Source organism: Embiotoca jacksoni, unplaced genomic scaffold (genome assembly GCF_022577435.1).
Source record: "Embiotoca jacksoni isolate LCO1_2020_lvr unplaced genomic scaffold, fEmbJac1.0.p SCAF_27, whole genome shotgun sequence".
Taxonomy (NCBI): domain Eukaryota; kingdom Metazoa; phylum Chordata; class Actinopteri; family Embiotocidae; genus Embiotoca; species Embiotoca jacksoni.
The window spans coordinates 6132553-6150653 of NW_027185378.1; the positions used below are offsets into that span (position 1 = coordinate 6132553).

Consider the following 18101-nt stretch of genomic DNA (forward strand, 5'->3'; position numbering starts at 1 on the left):
AGTTTCCGTCTCCCCTATTCTGCTTTGTCCCGTTTGATGACCATGCAGTCAGTCTGTATTACAAAGATTAGCAATTCAGCATATATAACAGTTTACCGAGAACAGCTGAAATTTCCTGCCTACGTAGCTGAACAAGTACACAAAGCTGATCAATTCCATCAGCGTCTCCATTTGAGGCCTCTTTGGTTATTCAAATTCAGACAATTGTCTGAATAATTTGATCTTATTAAGGAAACACAAAAATGTGTGATTGTGTTGACAAAGAACAATATCTAAATAAATGTCATAATATTGCCGTCAGATCAATGCCTCCATGTAGCCTTTTATGTCTTTTTTTTGTTGTTAATTGTAAACATTTTGGTAACGAATGTCCTGTTCACACATGTGCCTGCAATCAAGAATAGTGGCCACCCTAAATTTAAAAGTTGGTTACACATGTTATGATCTGCCAAAATCCCCACATTTTAAAGTTAAAGGCTACTCCAGCTTTATCTCCAACTTTGCTGCTTTTACAGTCTGAACAGTAAGTCCAGAAATCTCCTTTTATTCTCTGAAATCTGACAACAGGAGACACATGACTCATGTAAAAATCTCACATACGGCCGCAATCCGCTTCCTCAGATAAGACTCTAATGAGACGGCGTAAAAAAAAAAAAGTTCCACAGCAATTAGACCATTAATGGGTTTGCCAGTGAAACTGAAGAGGTCGAATTATCAGGAAGTATGTGCTGACGCCATCTAGCGAGTGTCTTCTCCGATCAACTTTCAGAGTCCTTCTCCCTTCGTGCCCCCCTGACCGCTTGATTCCCAATTAAGTAGGTAGTACATGTGGCAAATGGACTAAGATGGCCAGATAGTTCCCAGATCCTTTAAGGAGGCACTTCCCTCTGCATATAAAATGATATACCAAAGCCAAGTAGGCTCCGACCCTCTGAAACTATCTGATTTGCACACAAGCGGGAGTGTGCGACTAATCCAATACGATCCAATTTCCGGACACGTAAATGGCTCGGTGATTCATTGAAAAAAAAAATAAAAAAAATAAAAGAAAATCACAGGAGACAGTGTGTGGTGCTATTATGCTGTACCTCCGGGCATTTTTCTAATTTGAATAAAGATACAGACACCGTCACGGATGCGTTGAGGGCGCAGAAGACGCGTCCATAACGGCGCCGACTGCTCAGAGCTTTTCCACAAGGGGCTCGTACTCCGAGAGAACGGCTTATATTGACGTCAAATGGTTGTGTGGATGACTTTACCGCATGTGCAGGCATGACGGAGGCTATTAGAGCTGCCAGTTCGGACCAAACGGGCGCCGAAATCCTCAGTATATAATCAAGCAGAGAGACTGCCGGTGGGGGTTTCAATTAGGCAGGACTGAAAGATCCGGTTTGATTTTTAAACTTTAATGGACGCTCGGTTTCTCCGAACTCATTGTGAATTCATGATTTAGTTGTGAGGGGATAGAGCGACGCTGCATCCCGCTGCTGACAGAGAGACCACTTGTGCCGCCGTCACAACTGTGCCAGGAGACAGGGAGTCTTTGGAAGCCACCGGAGCGGACCCGACCGGCATATCAATCAGCGTCCCGGAGAGCGACTCCCTGGCTTCGCACCGGCGATTAAAAAAAAGCATTGTCTTAGAGGTGCGGGGAACGGAAAGGAGGAATGGCACTTTTTCCGTTGGAAGAAGGGAGGACAGCAGCAGGCAGTGGCAAGCAAATATAAAAAAAATTAAAAAAAATAGAAAAAACCCAGCTCCCTTCCTCTTGCCACGGGTGCGCACCGGCGACGAGGCGCAGGACAAGCAGGATCATCGATTCGCACTTTGTGATTTTGCGCTGCATATGTGACGGGAGCGGAGCGGTAAGCGGTGGAATTAACGGGCGCTTCTCCTAAACGAGCCACTCAAATTATTAAACCATGAACGCCAGGATATTCTTTTTGCTTGTTTGTTTTGCGGCATTTTTCACCGGGCTGCACTGCGCCTCGTCAAGGACCACAGCAGGGATGGATCTCCCCTCCGCCGGCTTCAGCAACATCAGCAACGGCGGCAGCAGCGGGGAAACCGGGGGCAAAAGAGACTCGAGAATCAAGAGGAAAACTCTGGCTGTGGACTTCGCAGTTCCTTCACTGTTGCGTTATTATCTGGCAGAGTTCATAAAGAGACCCCTGAACGGGGACTGCCAGACTTTTAGCGGATGTTACACAGTACGCGCAAACTTGAAAATGCACTGCATACCTTTGCAGAAAACCATATCTACTTTTGTGGACCCCAGATCTGTTACAGACTCGGCGCTGAGGAACGCGTCTGCTGATGGACAGCTCCCCTTCTTCTACAAGCGGCCGCTGTCCAAAGTTCTGAAATTGGGCTTGACGAAAGCAAGCAGGAAATCCAACCAAGTTGTGGTGGAAATAGGAGAGGATATAGTCAGGACAGGGTGCGGGGGGCTGTCTGTGTACGAGGAGGCCCCGGTGTTCACCCTGGAAATGGACCTCACAACCATTCTGGAGTGGTGGCTCGGCGCAGAGGGGGGCCGGCTCAGGGTCAGGCTCATGCCCGAAAAAAAGGCGCAGGTGCCCGCGATTGAGGATCGGTACACAGCGGCCATACGAGCTGCAGATCCCCGCCTCTACCTCCAGATATCCTCCCGGGGTGAGTCGTCGTCGCCCCCCTCCCCTGCCCCCCCCCCTCCCCCCCTCATGTCACTTTTTTTTGACCGTTTTTTTTTTTTCTTTCCCTCACACACCCACGCATGCAACTCGTTGTGATTTAAGTTCTGCTGTGATTAATTTTTGATGTGGAATCCAGTATGCGCGGTTTTTTTTTTTTGGCTGGCTTTATGAAATGAGCAGGTACAATAAAATGTCAGCATGAAGGAAGATGTGCTATTGGTAATAGTCTTATGGGAACATGATGACTCGGGTCGGCGATGTTATGTGTGTCAGAGGGGGAATAACTCTAAATGCATACATTTAGGTCTGCTGCTCTGATCCAGAGGACTCTCCACACTCCCGTTTTATTATTGATGCCCACAGCAGCTTTGAGTGAGGAACTGAATATTGATTTTACTCCCAAACTCTTTGATTATTTGCAGTTGGGATTAATGCCGAGACTGTGCAGCATCTTTAGAGGCTTCTATTGTAGTCTCTTTTGAGATGGTAAAGAGAGGCCCCGTTTCCTCCTAATATCGTGCGTGTATATTGCATAAAGGACGACAATGCAATGAAGCTGGAAAAAAGGCCACAGCAGGACTTCTTCACTTCCACTGGCTTCTTCTTCACCATACCTTCTCAATTCCCCCGAGCCACCGGTAGTGAAGGAAGGTTGGAAATTTAAGAAAACAGGCTTTATTTTGAGTAGGCACAAATTAAGCCGTTATCTCAAAGAAAGCTTTAGCACTCAATACTCGAGGGTCCTTCCCTCGCTCTTCTGAGCATCGGCACAATCAGTGTAATTGCTTAATCACTTTGATGAGGGAGGCTGGCCCAGAAAAATGCTACGGAATAGTTCAGACAAAAGCAAGGAAGAGACGGGCTGAGCTCGAGGCTCGTAGATTGAACCCCCTGCAGGAGTGTGTGTGTGTATGTGTGTGTGTGTGTGTGTGCTAGAAACACATGCAGACATACAATTACACACAGAAAATCAATATTTGCATACAATGTAAGCATTTTGTGTCGCTGCATTATAATTTCTGTTGACATATGTTGCAATGACAGGTTAAGATTAAACACATCCGTGTGTTTCATCTGTTTGTTAACGCAGAAATGCACACGCGCAAACACGCACTCGCACATTCATCTGATACCCGAGTGGACTACCCCTGCAGCTCCCAGCGGGGAGTCCAACAACACAGCTGGTAGTGTTAGCAGGCGGGAAGCCGGCATGGGCTGATATGGTGTTCTTAATAAAGACATCATTTATTGTTTTTTGTTTTTTTCCTTTACTTTTTTTTTTTAGAGTCCTTCCTTTCTAGTTGCAATCATTGAGGCATTTTTGCGAGAAGCGCTCAACCGTACAACTTCCAGCAGCTCCGCGGCAGATCCGAGTGGTTGCACAGAGTAGTGATCTGATGTGTGTGTTACTGTGTGACTGTAAGAACAGCAGGGACAGTGTGACATCTGCAGAGGGTGGAGGCCATGTGGGTGAGGTTGAGTCACCAAGAAATTAGACTTTGACCGAGGAGATTGCTTCACCTTATGCTGTCCACGTCCCCGTTCAATAATCAGCCGGTTATCGTTGCAACCATGACAACAGAGGTTCACCCATTTAACCCTTAGGGGAAATCATGTCTTTTTATGTGCCAAAAGATAAAAGAACCCACATCAGTACACTGCTGTTGAGTTCCCACATTTCATGGATATGTTGGCTCACAGCAGGTAATCCACCCAGTGCACATGTTTGCAGGTGGGAAGCCAGCAGGAGATGATGTCCTGTTTTTCTTTTCTTCTCTTTTCTCGTTAAAATCAGGGAAATGCTCTCGCCCTCTATGTCCATTTATACCTAACCAATCCATAAATGTTAAATCAATCTTACAGCGAAAATGTTCCAACTTTTGACGAAGACACCCAATCACTACTGATGATTTACTGTCGATTAACGCAATAAATGCATCAATAGATTAATTTGGCATGTGCAGCGACGTAGTTGCTCACAGCAATGCTCGGGTTGCCCTTTGACCCTAAAAGAAATGGAATAATTCTGCAATGAATTTCAGCGTTTGCAGTTTTTGTTCGTCTGATCGAGCAGTGTGAGCGTTACTGTGCATGAAAGTTTTCTCCGCACTATCTTCTGGTTGTTTGTTGTTTTTTTTGTTGAGTTTGTGCAATCAAAGGGGGGACTTGGCAAAGGGAACCAGGTTTTTGGAAAGATTTATGGATTAGACGTCAGAAGCTCAGGCACACTGCATCCTGGTACATGTAAGCACTGCCAGCATGGCTCACTATGATCACTCGGCTTTCTGTGTCAATATATCACGCATTGATGAATGTTACGTCTCAACTGACAAAATTTACCACCAACACTGATTTGACATCTCCAAAAAGTGGCAAACATTCCCGGTAACAGCTGCGCAACATTAGAGCAGCTCTATTCTCCCAACAGTCACAATAGGTGTCATCCAGCTGATGGAGATATCAGATCAGTGAAAGTCTCCAGGTATCATTCTGGAGGGCTGTTAAAAATAGCATTTAAATTTGAGGACTTTATCGTGTCCACTATTCTCTGAATGTGCTGTGTTGCAGCCATTTTGGTGACATGAATCACAAGCCTTTCAACAGAGAGAAGAGAAAGACCATTTCAAAGACAGCCTCTTGGATTATGACGTGGAACAAAAGATAAGATACATTTTAGAAGCAGCAAAGAAGATAACCAGATGTGATTTTTCTCTTTTTGCATAAATCATCAACTTTTACAGGTGTGAGTGAGAAGAGAGCAGCTCTAACTAGAATTAATCGACTCCTGTCTATTGTTTATGACATCCATCACCGTTTCTCTTTTCTTATGTCTCCTCCGTCCTTTATCCTCATATAACCTAAAACTTGATCACGTATTTAATGGTTAAGGAAGTGAGCTGCTATAAGGAGCAAGGATACACTTCCTGTAGGAAGCTTCAGTGGTGAGATATATAGGAGCTGAATGAGAATTCAATGAAGACAGCACAGTTTTTGTACCCTCTGATTCATTTGTCTCTTACTGCAGGAAGCAAGTCTCCCAGTCATGATGGAGGTTTTGAAGTAGCAAATGTTTGTACGTGTAAAAATGAAGCTTTTTTTGATTTTTTTTATATTTACCTATTTTATAGGTGTAGAAATCCACTTTCTCTTTAGGTTTTGAGAAACCCAAATACATCAGCTGGAGTGAAAGAAAAGTGGTCCCTGTTGCATGTATGCCTCTTATCTAGGTTTCTGAATGCTGCTGATTGATATCAGTGTAATCAATATATCAGCGTAATCAATTCGAATACAATGAAACTGAAACATACATCAGCAGGGGACCAACTGTCGTAAAGTACTGACGTAAAATGAATTGGCTACATTTTGATATTTTGATAATCATTGGAGGTATCATTTTTCTTTTAAAACAAAATGCCAAAAGCTGTCTGCTCGCTCCTTACGTGAACATTTGATAGATTCATAGTTTTTAACTATTGTATCCTCAGAACAAAACTGAAATGTTTCAACTCAGGCAGTTTTTTTTTTGTTTTTTTTTTTAATATATTTTTTAAACTGAACAATCTGTCAGTTGTTCAAGAAACTAATTACCAGATGCTTTGATATTGAAGATAACTGTTGGTTTCAGCCTGATAGTCCCCTTTGATGGAATAATACCTTCTGCCTGTCTACAGGTTTTCTGTGTATTACTTCAAAACAGATCCTAATTAGGTTAGGTAGTTACTTTATTAATCCCCGAGGGGACATTTTTTCACTACAGCAGCATACAGAAGCAACAAGATAATAATAGAACAATAGAAAAGCAATAAAATAGCAGTACAATAGCAGTAAAAAATATAAAATATAAATATAAAATGCACAGTATATACAGTATATACAGTACAGTATATATATATTATATACAAACAACCAAGAAACACAGACAACAGTGTTATTGTTATGTGATGGATTTTGCCAGAGGTGAATTATTGTACAGTCTAATTGCAGTCGGCAGGAATGATCTCCTGTATCTGTCCTTGTGACAGCGGAGCTGGAGGAGTTTATTGGAGAACGTCCTCCGCTGTCCCTGCAGCAGGTGGTGGAGAGGGTGGTCAGGATTATCCAATATGGATAATAGTTTGTTCAGCGTCCTCCTCTCCACCACCTTTTCCAGACTATCCAGATTGTAGCCGATGATGGAGCCGGCCTTCTTAACCAGTTTGTTAAGTCTGTTGGTGTCACCGGCTCCAATGCTGCCCCCCCAGCAGACCACAGTGAAGTACAATGCACTGGCCACAACAGACTGGTAGAACATCTCCAACATCTCGCTGCACACATTGAAGGATCGAAGTTTCCTCAAGAAAAAGAGTCGACTCATCCCCTTCTTGTAGACAGCGTTGATGTTGGTCTTCCAGTTCAGTCTGTTGTCGATGGAGACACCAGGTACTTGTACTCCTCAACCATGTCCACCTCCTCTCCCAGAACTCTCAGCGGTTGTGGAGCCGTCATCTTCCTCCTGAAGTCGACCGCCATCTCTCTGGTCTTGGCCACGTTAAGGAGCAGCTGATTTCTGAAGTAATTAATGAATAACTATGTAACTTACTTTACAAACTTTACAACAAATACTAAAGGAATTATGGTCTTATGGTGCGACTTGGAAACAGAGTCTTTCTGCAAGAGTTCATTTAAAAATTTGCAACTAATCAAATCTCAATGACTGCAGTAAAAAGGCTGTTTCCCCAACATGTATAAATTCATTTAAAGTGAATTACATTTACAGGAATTTCAGATTGACAATTTTACAATTTCCATTTTTTTTTTATATCTCTGACACTTAATCAAATTGCATTTAATAATCAGTAAATTAGATAACAGTATTTCTCATATATGTAAACATCCCAAATATGATAAAAGCGTGATAATCCTCATTTTTGTCTGTGTGTGTTAGTTACCTGTGAAAGAATGATTAGAGTACCCTGCCTTTAATTTGATATTGTGGTTTATAAATAATTGTTGTTCTGCATATTTATGTTATCCAGATTCACATCTTCAGGCAAACAGTGATTAAAAACCTTAAAAAAGGGTGTAATTAATTAAATCATTTTGGTTTCAGTGTGAAAGGTTCTTTCTTTTCCAAGAGAATATAATATGTTTGACAAGATAATATTTATTCAAGACCAACTTTTAAACTTTTTTGGAGCTTTGAGACAAATGTCACAGTTTAGTTGTCATGGTGATGGCCCACCTTTTATCACAGTAACCTTAACAGGTTGACCATACACCGCCAGTCTGAATATGTTGTATGTTTGGGTAAATTTGATGTCTTCGAGCTCGGTGGCACCGGATTCAGCTGCAGCTTGCTGGAAGGTGTGTGGGAAAACCCTGCTACAACTCTTTTGTGTGCAGTTGTGCACGTTTATTAAGTCGTGATTTATGATGATTCTGGAAAGTGTTCTTGGCATAACCGGCTTCTGTATCTTCAGAAAGGAAGAAAGTAAATTTGCACGAGTAAAGCGTGACGGATATCTACGCGGCACGCTTCACAGGTGGGCTTTACCGACTCCATAAGCCTCACAATGTATGCCCAATGCTTTCTGCTAGATTACTCTCCTACATGTTTGCAGAGTCGCAGTTATTGTCATAAGCGATTATTACAAGGCACAACGTGTTTAATCGCTGTTGATGCACGGCGACACAAGCCTTAAAGACCTCACACGCAAACACGCACACGCACACGCACGCACACCTGTCGTCCCTCCATTCTTTTCCGGGCCTGCAATACATGCTTCCTCCTGCCAGTGTCACGCGCTCCCTCCTCCATACAAAACGACTCGACTCAAGGTTCCAGTGTGTATTGTCTCCCTCTTTCAGCTGTTTTGCACCCCTGACTTGCTAATGTTTGGCATTTTTCTGTTTAATGTACGTACTACACTTGTTTTTTCAGCCTCCAGTAAGACGCTGGCTATTAGCATTAAATAAGTACCCGCCATGGCACCCGGAATAATTTGACAATCAGGCAAGAGTGCCTGTGGGAATCAAGGCATTAAACTCTACACTGTGCATTTATACTTACTCGCCTTATGGGCCCTATGGGGGACACCATTAATGAGAAATGCTTCCATGAGTAATAGTATAAGAGAGAGGAAAACAATGCTCGGCAGGTGTGATAAAGAGTTGACCTCTACTTTATTAACCTCTGTTATGTTCACCAAGCGGTGCCATAAATAGGTTGCAAAAGAACCATTAAATGATTGCAGCATCGGAAGTTGGAGGAAGCGGGGACCCCTGCTTCATTAACCTGCAGTATACCGCTGAGCTCGTTGAGATGCTGATGTTTCTCGGCGCACCATTAGCAAAGAGTGTCTTCATAAACACGCTTAACGGTATCTGACTAAAGCCCTGAAGTAAAAGACTGCTACCATCACACTTGAGAGAAGCAACTTTGTACGTTATCCTTCCCATGTTTGCCCCCGAGCTCTGCCCCAAATGCAAACACACACTCTTATGATTTTCTATTGAGCATCCCCAGTCTTCCTTTGAGAGGCTTAAAAACTGAATCCTCGTGTGGGGATGTTTTTGCTGTCAGGCAAATACAGCAATTTCTTCTGAATCATAAAAAAAAAAAAAAGTCAACAGCAAATTTATAAAGTTACATTACACGCTTGGTACGTTGTTTACCGTATGTTGCTTGTGGCCCTTTTTAGAAGAGGTTTCTTCTTGAAAGATGAAAAAACTTTGAATTTTCCGCATCCTAACTGCTTTTCCCTTGTCTCCTGACAAAGTAGCTCTCATGGTAGCCTCAAGAGAAGTTGTACTTAGAGTGCGAGAAAGAGAAGGAGCTATGCTTCAGAATAGTTGAGTTGGTTGCTTTATAAAAATTAAAAAAAACCTTCTGCACCATGCATAATCATAACTTGTTAATGAGAAAGCACAGATACACTCCTACTTCAATTAATTTGATCATGATTCATCATGACTTTGCGGTTTGTTATCATTATCTCAACTGTTTTGTTGTTTTTCCATTCACTTTGTAGTTTAAGATACATTTAAAGGCCTTCATTGGAAAACAACAAGGTAAAAGTGGGGGGCATACGAACTAGCAGACCCACTCATTACACCTAAAATAATTAGGAACTTAATTTTTGAAATCCAGGTTAAAAAAATGTGAATGTTGGCTTTTTCATTGTTATATGTTACAGTAAGCTGAATGTATTTGAGTTTTGGTTTAAACAAAGTATTTAAAATGCTCACTTGGGTTTAAGGATCTCGAGGGAATGTTCCCTTTTCTTTTACTTTATAGACAAAGCATTTAAGTGACAAATCTAAAATGAATCAGGAAATTAACTAATAATAAAATACTTTGCTAGATAGTTCCTGCACTTTTTGTTTTGTTTGTTTCAAACATACACTTTGAAAAGTTGTTGTGATGTTTTGATGATCAGCACTGTAACTTTTTACAAGGCATATCAACATACCGGTTTGGTGAATTGGCCCATTGGTGTGAGCGTGAACGGTTGTACATTTGCTTGGTCTGTTATCAAATTATTTATGTTATCAAAGGCAGTTATCATCACACTTTTGCTCGAAATATATGGGCTGTCAGGGGCCAACTAAACTGGAGGTTCCAAAGGCCATCATAAGTGATCTATGAGTGGAAGGAGTACCAGACCTTCAGCTTCATGGTTACAATCATAAACACGTGTTTTGAGTTTGCCACTGTTTGGTTTGGTTTAGGCACAGAAACTGCTTGGTTCAGATGTGTAAAAGATGATAGTTTGTGTTGGAATAAGTTACTTGCAAGTTAACTTAATTTGACTTTTGTTTTCACAAACGACATGAAAGGGGACACAAACAGCAGTTTGAACCTTCCATTCACCCCAATGAGCCTCCATTTGTGGACTTTGTCGCTCTTTATGCTTTATGTCCCCTGACTTCTTCCTTTACTCCCGTGCGCGTGTGTAATTAGTGCGGCCACTAGAGGTCACCATGAATGTAACTTTCTGGCCTGGTAGTAGGTGGAGTTTGCCTATTAGGTATAGTAGACCCCTACTGGCTGATTTATTTGGAAACGATGTGTGAAAATGACCACGTATTCAACAATTGGATCGGTGGGTTGTGAGCCTGTACAGTGCTGTGAAAACGGATTTGACTTCCTCTTAATTTCCTCTGTTTGTGTGTACATCTCGAAATCCACTGTGTCAGTTCTTCAAACAGAATTGCATTTGTATAACAAAGGGAACCTGAGTAAACGTAACATACACATTTTAATATATGTATTGCACAAAAATGTCATCTAATACCAACTGGGCCTGTGTGAAAAAGTATTCACATTCTTAGTTACTAAATCAAAAAAATTTAGCATGCTGCATTCATGACTGGTTGCAGCTGGACCAGACACACACAGACCTGATTACTGCAAGCCCTCCGCCATGAAATCATCACTTAAATAAACCATTTTCAGAAACATCAAGTTGGCCTAAAGACCTCCCCAGAAGCACGCCATGTCTAAATCAAAAGACATTTTTAAAGGGATGAAGAAGATGATAGAAATACAGAAGTCTGTGAGAGCTTATGAAGCTGTTTCTGAGGCTAAGGGACTCCTCAGATCCACAACAATGCTGAAAGCCAGAGGTGGCCAACATTTCAAGATTCCTTCAAGCGTCTGGCAATGATTCATCCGGGAAGTCACAGAAGATCAAAAGATCAAAGGTAAACAACCAAAGAACTGCAGGCCTTTTGAATGGCTCAAAAGGAGTGAAATAAAGTTCAGCCGTGGCCTTGAATATATGAACCCTAACCCCGTTGAGATGCTGTGGCCGGACCTGAAAAGAACAGTTCATGCTTGCACACCTCCCACGACAGTAATGTCAGAGACTTTTGGTTTTTGGTTACAGTTGCTGCTGCTGATGGCAGAACTTAGCTTGGCTCCACCAGACTCTCTGTTTTATTATTCTTTGCTGTGCTTAAAGTATGGAAACCCCTGTTCGCATTAATGTTTCAATCAACGACCAGCTTTCGGCCATGCACTGAACACTGAAGTCACCTGAAGCATTTTTGTTAGTCAAGTCTCGGACGGTTCCAGCACATATGGTGGTCGATGTCGACTGGTAAAAGGATGCTTCAGTAGTTTCAAAATGAACTCCCCATTAGGATACAATGACTGGAGACGATTCCCACAGGAGCATTTCAGACTCGTGTATTCACACAGTCAATTTGGGTCTGGGAACAACGGGCAAGGCGCAGCTAGCCATTAAGTGCAGGTCGGGACCATTCATTTTTCACTTCGGTGATTTAGGTATTGAATAACCCTTTTGCTTCAGTGAATACAATTATCATTTAAAACGTGCACTTTGTGTTGACTCAGCTTTTCTTTGTTTGTATTAGACTTTGAAGATCTGACAGATTAGTATGAGATACACATAACAATTAGAGAAATCGTTAGAGCTTGAATACGTTTTCAAAACACTGTATATGTTAACCCTGTGACACGTCCAGAGTAGCCTGTATACGTGCAGAGTGTCCTCCTTTCGTCTTGCCCATCATAAGCGGGGACATGATAGAATAGTGTATTTGATCTACAAATGCATACCAGATTAATCAATGATGAAAACGGCCATTAATTGCAGTGCATAGATTTTTTTTTTTAGTCCAAAGTATAGTCAAATGACCCAAATAGAGAGGAAGCATCAATAATGAAACAAGAGTATATTTGACCAACTACTGTACAGTACGTACAGAAAAAGTATTGGCATTACTTAACTAATCACTCAGCTGGGAAAAATAATGTGACAACCAAGTTATGATTTTAACTTAAATGGCACACCTCGGTCAGGTGAGCCTTAACACATCTCCAAATCCTCCAAACCGGCATGTGACACCTTTTGTGTTGAAGAGGTGTAGAACAATGAAAGGGGACACTACGGTTCAACCAGCCGGAAGTCCCACAATTTGAAAGGATTTTCTGTCCGTCCCGCAGCGAGCTCTGCACATAGCAGTCCAGAAGTTCTGACCTCAGATTTGTTGTTACCCACCCACAAAGTCATTCCTGAATGTATAGCAATGTGGCTAACGTTTGCGTAGAGGCCCCCCCCCCCCCCCCCCCCCCCCCCCCGTTTTGTACACCTCAATTTATTTTGCACAATAAATCTATGTAGACTTTTGCTTTCCCACAGACTTAAACGCCAGTCATCCGAGTGAAAATTCTGTGGTCAGTCTTTTCAGCCACTCCCGGAAGTCCTCCACCCTCTGGACATTCGCGCTTTTTGTACTTTGTCACATGACCTCCGTCACGACCGCCTTCTTCAACCCTGGTCATACATTTGTCTACTTTTCACGCCCAGGCAAAGCAAAATGTGACACTGATACGGTATCCTCTCGTTGATTGGCGGGTGTATTGCGTGCTCCGAGTTGAACTGGAAAGGGAAATCTAGCTAATGTTACCGCACAACACTGTTAATGAAATACACAACATCTATCCTGCACTGTTGTCATGTAATACACCTAATACTATTTATAAAAAACAATACAAAAGTCAAAAATAATATATTTGAAATGTTGTAAAACAGCAAAAGATTTGGCAATGTCCACATTTTCCCATCTTTACTGTTTTATCTGCCTTCATACACCCATAATCCCTTGCATTTCATAGTCTCCTGTGGTTTGAGATTTTGTCAATCATTGGAACAAGAGGGACGAATTCTGGCTTTTTGTGTGATGAAGTACGAGTAGTATCATTCTCAGTTGAATTGAATTAGAGGAGTGTGTGTGTGTGTGTAATAACCGTGGTGGGAAAGCAGCTGAAATGCACCTCAATGACACAGTGCACCTGTTGACCTTTAATTTAGTCCTTCCAGGTGGAAAGCTGCAGTGCCACAGGAAATGTGACATGACAATGCGACTGAGTACTTGGAGACGCGGCAATCAATGGGACTCCTGACATTTAAAGCTTGTATCAATCAGCTGCTAACGGGAAAATCAATTGGAAGTTAGAATGACACGTCACTTTATTATTTATGCATTTCTGTGATCAATTCACTCAAGGAGCTGGCAGCATGTTGTGACACCCCGACGGACTTACGAGACCTTGCCCAGCTGATCGATACGAGGTTACGCTGAGCATGATCAAGCGCGTGTGTCTCAATGTTAGCTCCTAACTAGGCTGCATTTCAGGACACAGTTGGTTGGAGATGCAATGTTTAGAGGACAAAGCGATTTCAAAATGAAAAAGGAAGAACCTGCCCTGCCACAGCTCTCCACTCAAGCTGGGATGAGTTGAATCATTCCTCCTTACAAGTGAATGATGAGACGTTTGCTCAAAAATCAGTGCAATGATATTATTACCACACACACACACACATTTCCATGCTGTATTCAAATGAAGACCCACATGAAGTATTGGAAACATGGCAGTTTTTCTTCCAATGGCCCCGAGTTAAGAAAACAGCAATTCAGGGTCCCCATGTCCAGTGTAGATGGTTTAAAATTAATGCATTTTAATGAGATGCCCCCTGAACCTGAACAGGGCTGCTGTCTGCGTAATTAGACGGCTGATTCTTCTCGACTTAAAAGAAGTGAAGAAATCATTAATTTGGCCACCTTAGCTGGCGAAATGTACAGCCTGAGAGTCAGGCCTCGCATTCGCTGGCTCCATCTCAAGAGCTCAGGGAGCGCAACTGTTGCCCACAAAACACAAGCTGTTATCATTCTGTAGCCATACTTAAAATAAAATATGAAAAACGTGAAGACCAAGCCAAATTGGGAGCTACAGATAAACACCTTGTACAATGTAAACAGCGGCTAATGCCTTTTACTATATTAATCACCCTGATTGTAGTTAATGCTTGTGTCACTGTTTTGTAAATTAGCTGGACTGAAGGTGACTTTGGCTGTGATTTCCTTTTTCACTTCTTATTCAGCACTGTCTTTTCCCCCTCTCTTTCCCCTGATGTTTTAGTTATTTATGCCACTTGCTTGTTCCTTAAAAAGAAGAAAAAAAAAAAAAAAAAAAACGAGAGCTGCCTGTTTGATTAATGGTGATGCTTAGAAGAGGCCTTGGCGCAGGAGTTTAGCTCAAAGCTAGGTGAGGAGAGGAATACATACTGTACACAAAGTGAATGTGAAGCTCACAGCCCCCTTGAGATGTTCCACTACCATAATGAGAGAAGTAAATGCTGTGCATAAATGAGTGGTCATACTTTTCTGGAAGTTCAGCTCACTCTACCGTATGTGTATATCTGCTTTTTGTTTGTGTTTGCCAATTTAAATGCCAGGACACCAGCACAGTCCCAATTTACTACTTTTTTATTTATTTATTTTTTTTATACCTTTGTAAGCAAGTTGTCATCTTCTATGAGGCATGGTAATGAATTGGATGTACATTTCCCCCTTCTGTGCTTCTACAGTGCCACAAATCAAAATTAATTATAAATATATCTGGTACTACATAAAAAATGAGGACTTAACTTGGCCAGCGAGTTCTATCAACTCCTCCCCAGCATTCTTTAAATATAAATCAACCAGTGGCAGTAATTGAAGTCTTGAGGGCTACAGTATTGGATCGCATTAAACTAAAGTTGTATCATGTCGACCCATGTATGCATTTTTTTTATGGTACAAAGTAAATATAATTTTCAGATGCAGTTATCGTACAGTTGACTCCCACTTAAAAGCATTCATGTTTGTTTGCCCAAAGCATGTATTGATTTTCTCGTCAGTAAAATTTTGAAATTAATTATCATGAAAGGCACCGATATGCATGGCTGTACAGCTGTGTATTCTTAACAATGGATGCAACATAGATTATTTTACTTCATTTGATTTATTTTATTGGCCACTAGGAGGCACCAGACCAAGCGGAAAACTGTTGGCAAGTTGTCCGAAAAGATGTACCTCTGTACATCTATCCGAAAACAATAAGTTCCCCAACCCTTAAGGATGTATGCATGTAGGTTGATTCTTCCAGCTGTCAAATATGACCCACGGGACCCACGTGGTGAGATTTAGGGAAATATAAGGGTTTGGATTATGATGACATGAAGCGATGTGTGTGTTAAAGTTACGACTTCCTTAAAGTTATGCAACCTTTTGTCATCATGGCAACAGTAAAGGCAGTTTAAAAAAAAAAAAAAACTTGGATAGTATAAACGTCATCTAGAGGTCGCTTAACTTTAGTACATAACTGTGGGTTGTATTAAGCTGCTTGCACACAGGACCAATGGGGTCATGTTTCTGGTGATCTGAAAAATGTGTGTGCAGTATTTCACTCTCCTTGTAGTTGTATTTTGGTCTTCACCAACTCCTCTGGGAAATATGCGTCTCTGTAGCTGCTTAGTGTTCCAGTCTGTTCACCAGCAGGAACTGCATCGGTGGTGGGTGTTAATATTTTCTGGGTTCATCACGACAAGTGACCCCATTCACGATTTAATGGAGTACAATATAGAAATATTGATTAGTGCAGTGTTCGTGAGTATAGTTTTGAAATACACAGCCGGATAGGATGGTGTTGTATTTCCCAATAGGGAGTCTTTCAAGCATCTTATTTTATTTCTTGGATTATTCAGTCAACTGGCAAGATCGCAGGACAAAAATAAAATTAAAGGAAGATGTATGAAGGAGGGGGAGAAGGAAGCCTCTTAAAGACAGCATAACACACCCGTTGTCTTTCCAGTCCAGTGAAGCATGACCACTAAGCTTTTCTCTGTTGTCACATTGTCCTTGGTTTTCACACATTTTAAGCCAGATTCACATATGAGCTGAATCAAACCAGTCTGTGTGACGCTAACCAGTCAGCATGGGGCATCAACGGGGAACACAGAGTCTGAAGTTAAAACTCCAAACATCCACCTGGAGTTAAAAAGCCATTAACAGATGTGGCGCAGTTACCATACGCAAGAAGTCTGGCAGCCTTCGAGGAGCTGTGTGAGTGCTCTCAGGCCACATCCCCAGCTCCCTTTATGATCTCTAATGGGATTGTTGAGGAGTGCCAGCAGCATCCTCATCACAGGACAAAACCCACTTAATGGGATATGATTCGCCATGAAAGGGCGAGGAAGAGCAGTTTCTCACTGAACCCACTTATCCCTTGTAACCTCCCCCGCATCTCCACCGACTCTGTACCTCTCCGATCGGACATTGTAAAAGTGAATTGTGCCCAGATTTTGCGCTCGCCCTCACTGCTCCTGTGACGTGGACGGGTGTTTGTGTTTGTGTTTGGGTGACGTACAGACAGTGATGAGCAGACGGCGCGTCAGTGCCGTGACAGACACTGTTTGTGAGTTATCGAAGCCCCGGCATGCTCGGTGGCCTGGACTGGCTCAAGGGATGCAAGCACAACTTGTTCAGCTGCTGAGATCGGTGGAAATGAATACAGAGTGGTGCCGGTGCTGTTTTTGAGCTCACAAACGCCTCGAGACGGCTTATCTTCTCAGCTGGAGCAGAGAGGAGTGGAAAAGTTTGATGAAGACTCAACTTCTGCTCTCCTGTGCTTTTGCTTGTGGGCATATAAATCATTCCAGTTTGGTTTTGCTTAGCAAAAGTCTCTCATGCTCGCCACCGAGGCACATCAGATAGTGAAAAATTCAAGAAGAGTAATTTAGGAAGGTCTTTGTTCTCAATACTGCTGGATAAAGCACATTTGGTTAATGCCATCAAGGTTATCTATTTGTCCCGGAGACTGCAACGTTTTAACAGCAGGCTTGTGTGTCAAGTGAAGAGTGTGGCGTGTGATCAAGTTGCATTGTGGGAAATGTAGGATTCGGTGTTTTTCTATTTTTGAATGTCAGATGATGTTAGCCTCTGCTAAATTATTACTGAGTGCGTTCAAATTTGATCCTCGCTGCGATTATTCATCCCAACACAAATGTTGGTGCCTCGTCTGTGAGATGAAGCCTTGCGCAGACAATCGAAGTTAACGTTGCGTCGTCGTTACACTCTGTATGAAGCACTGCGTCCATCTCCACCCAATAATAATCAATAATGATGAAGTCCCAGTCGCTTCATAACGTACCGCATATCAAAATAAACAGCAGAACACCCTTCCTGATGATATCCGTCGTTTCTCTGTATGACGAAGCGTTTTTTATTTATTTATTTATTTTTTTTTGTTAGCTAATCCAGTTTTGAAAACACAGCTGAGTTCTGCACTGTCTCCAACATAGGGCTGACATTACATCCAACGTTGTATGACAAACTAATGGTAATATTCATGTATCTGTGGGTCTACACTACGACTGAGTTATTAACACGTATCACAGTGTGAGTGTGAGTCCCTGGTTTGGGCTCCTTGCCAGCCGGAGTCATTCATGACATTTATTTTCCTTTAAGAACAAAGCACATCATTTATTGTCAAATTGCTGAATCATACATTGTCCCGCAAACATGGTTCGGGTATTGTCAGCTCCTAGACAATCTCCTCGACACAATTATACAAAAATATATTTAATATCTAATATT

General features: G+C 42.1%; 1 protein-coding gene across 3 annotated transcripts in view; it reads left to right on the forward strand.

The window, feature by feature from the left end:
• The first annotated feature begins 1065 nt into the window (after positions 1 to 1065).
• The window catches only part of alk (ALK receptor tyrosine kinase), a 344308-nt gene continuing 327272 nt past the window's right edge, over positions 1066 to 18101 (forward strand). For 2 of the 3 annotated variants that reach the window (XM_069160956.1, XM_069160958.1), the window contains exon 1: positions 1066 to 2655. In XM_069160956.1, coding sequence (XP_069017057.1) covers positions 1923 to 2655 — 733 coding nt within the window. In that variant the 5' untranslated portion in view covers positions 1066 to 1922. The remainder of the gene's footprint in view (positions 2656 to 18101) is intronic. The other variant, XM_069160957.1, reaches the window with a different exon arrangement.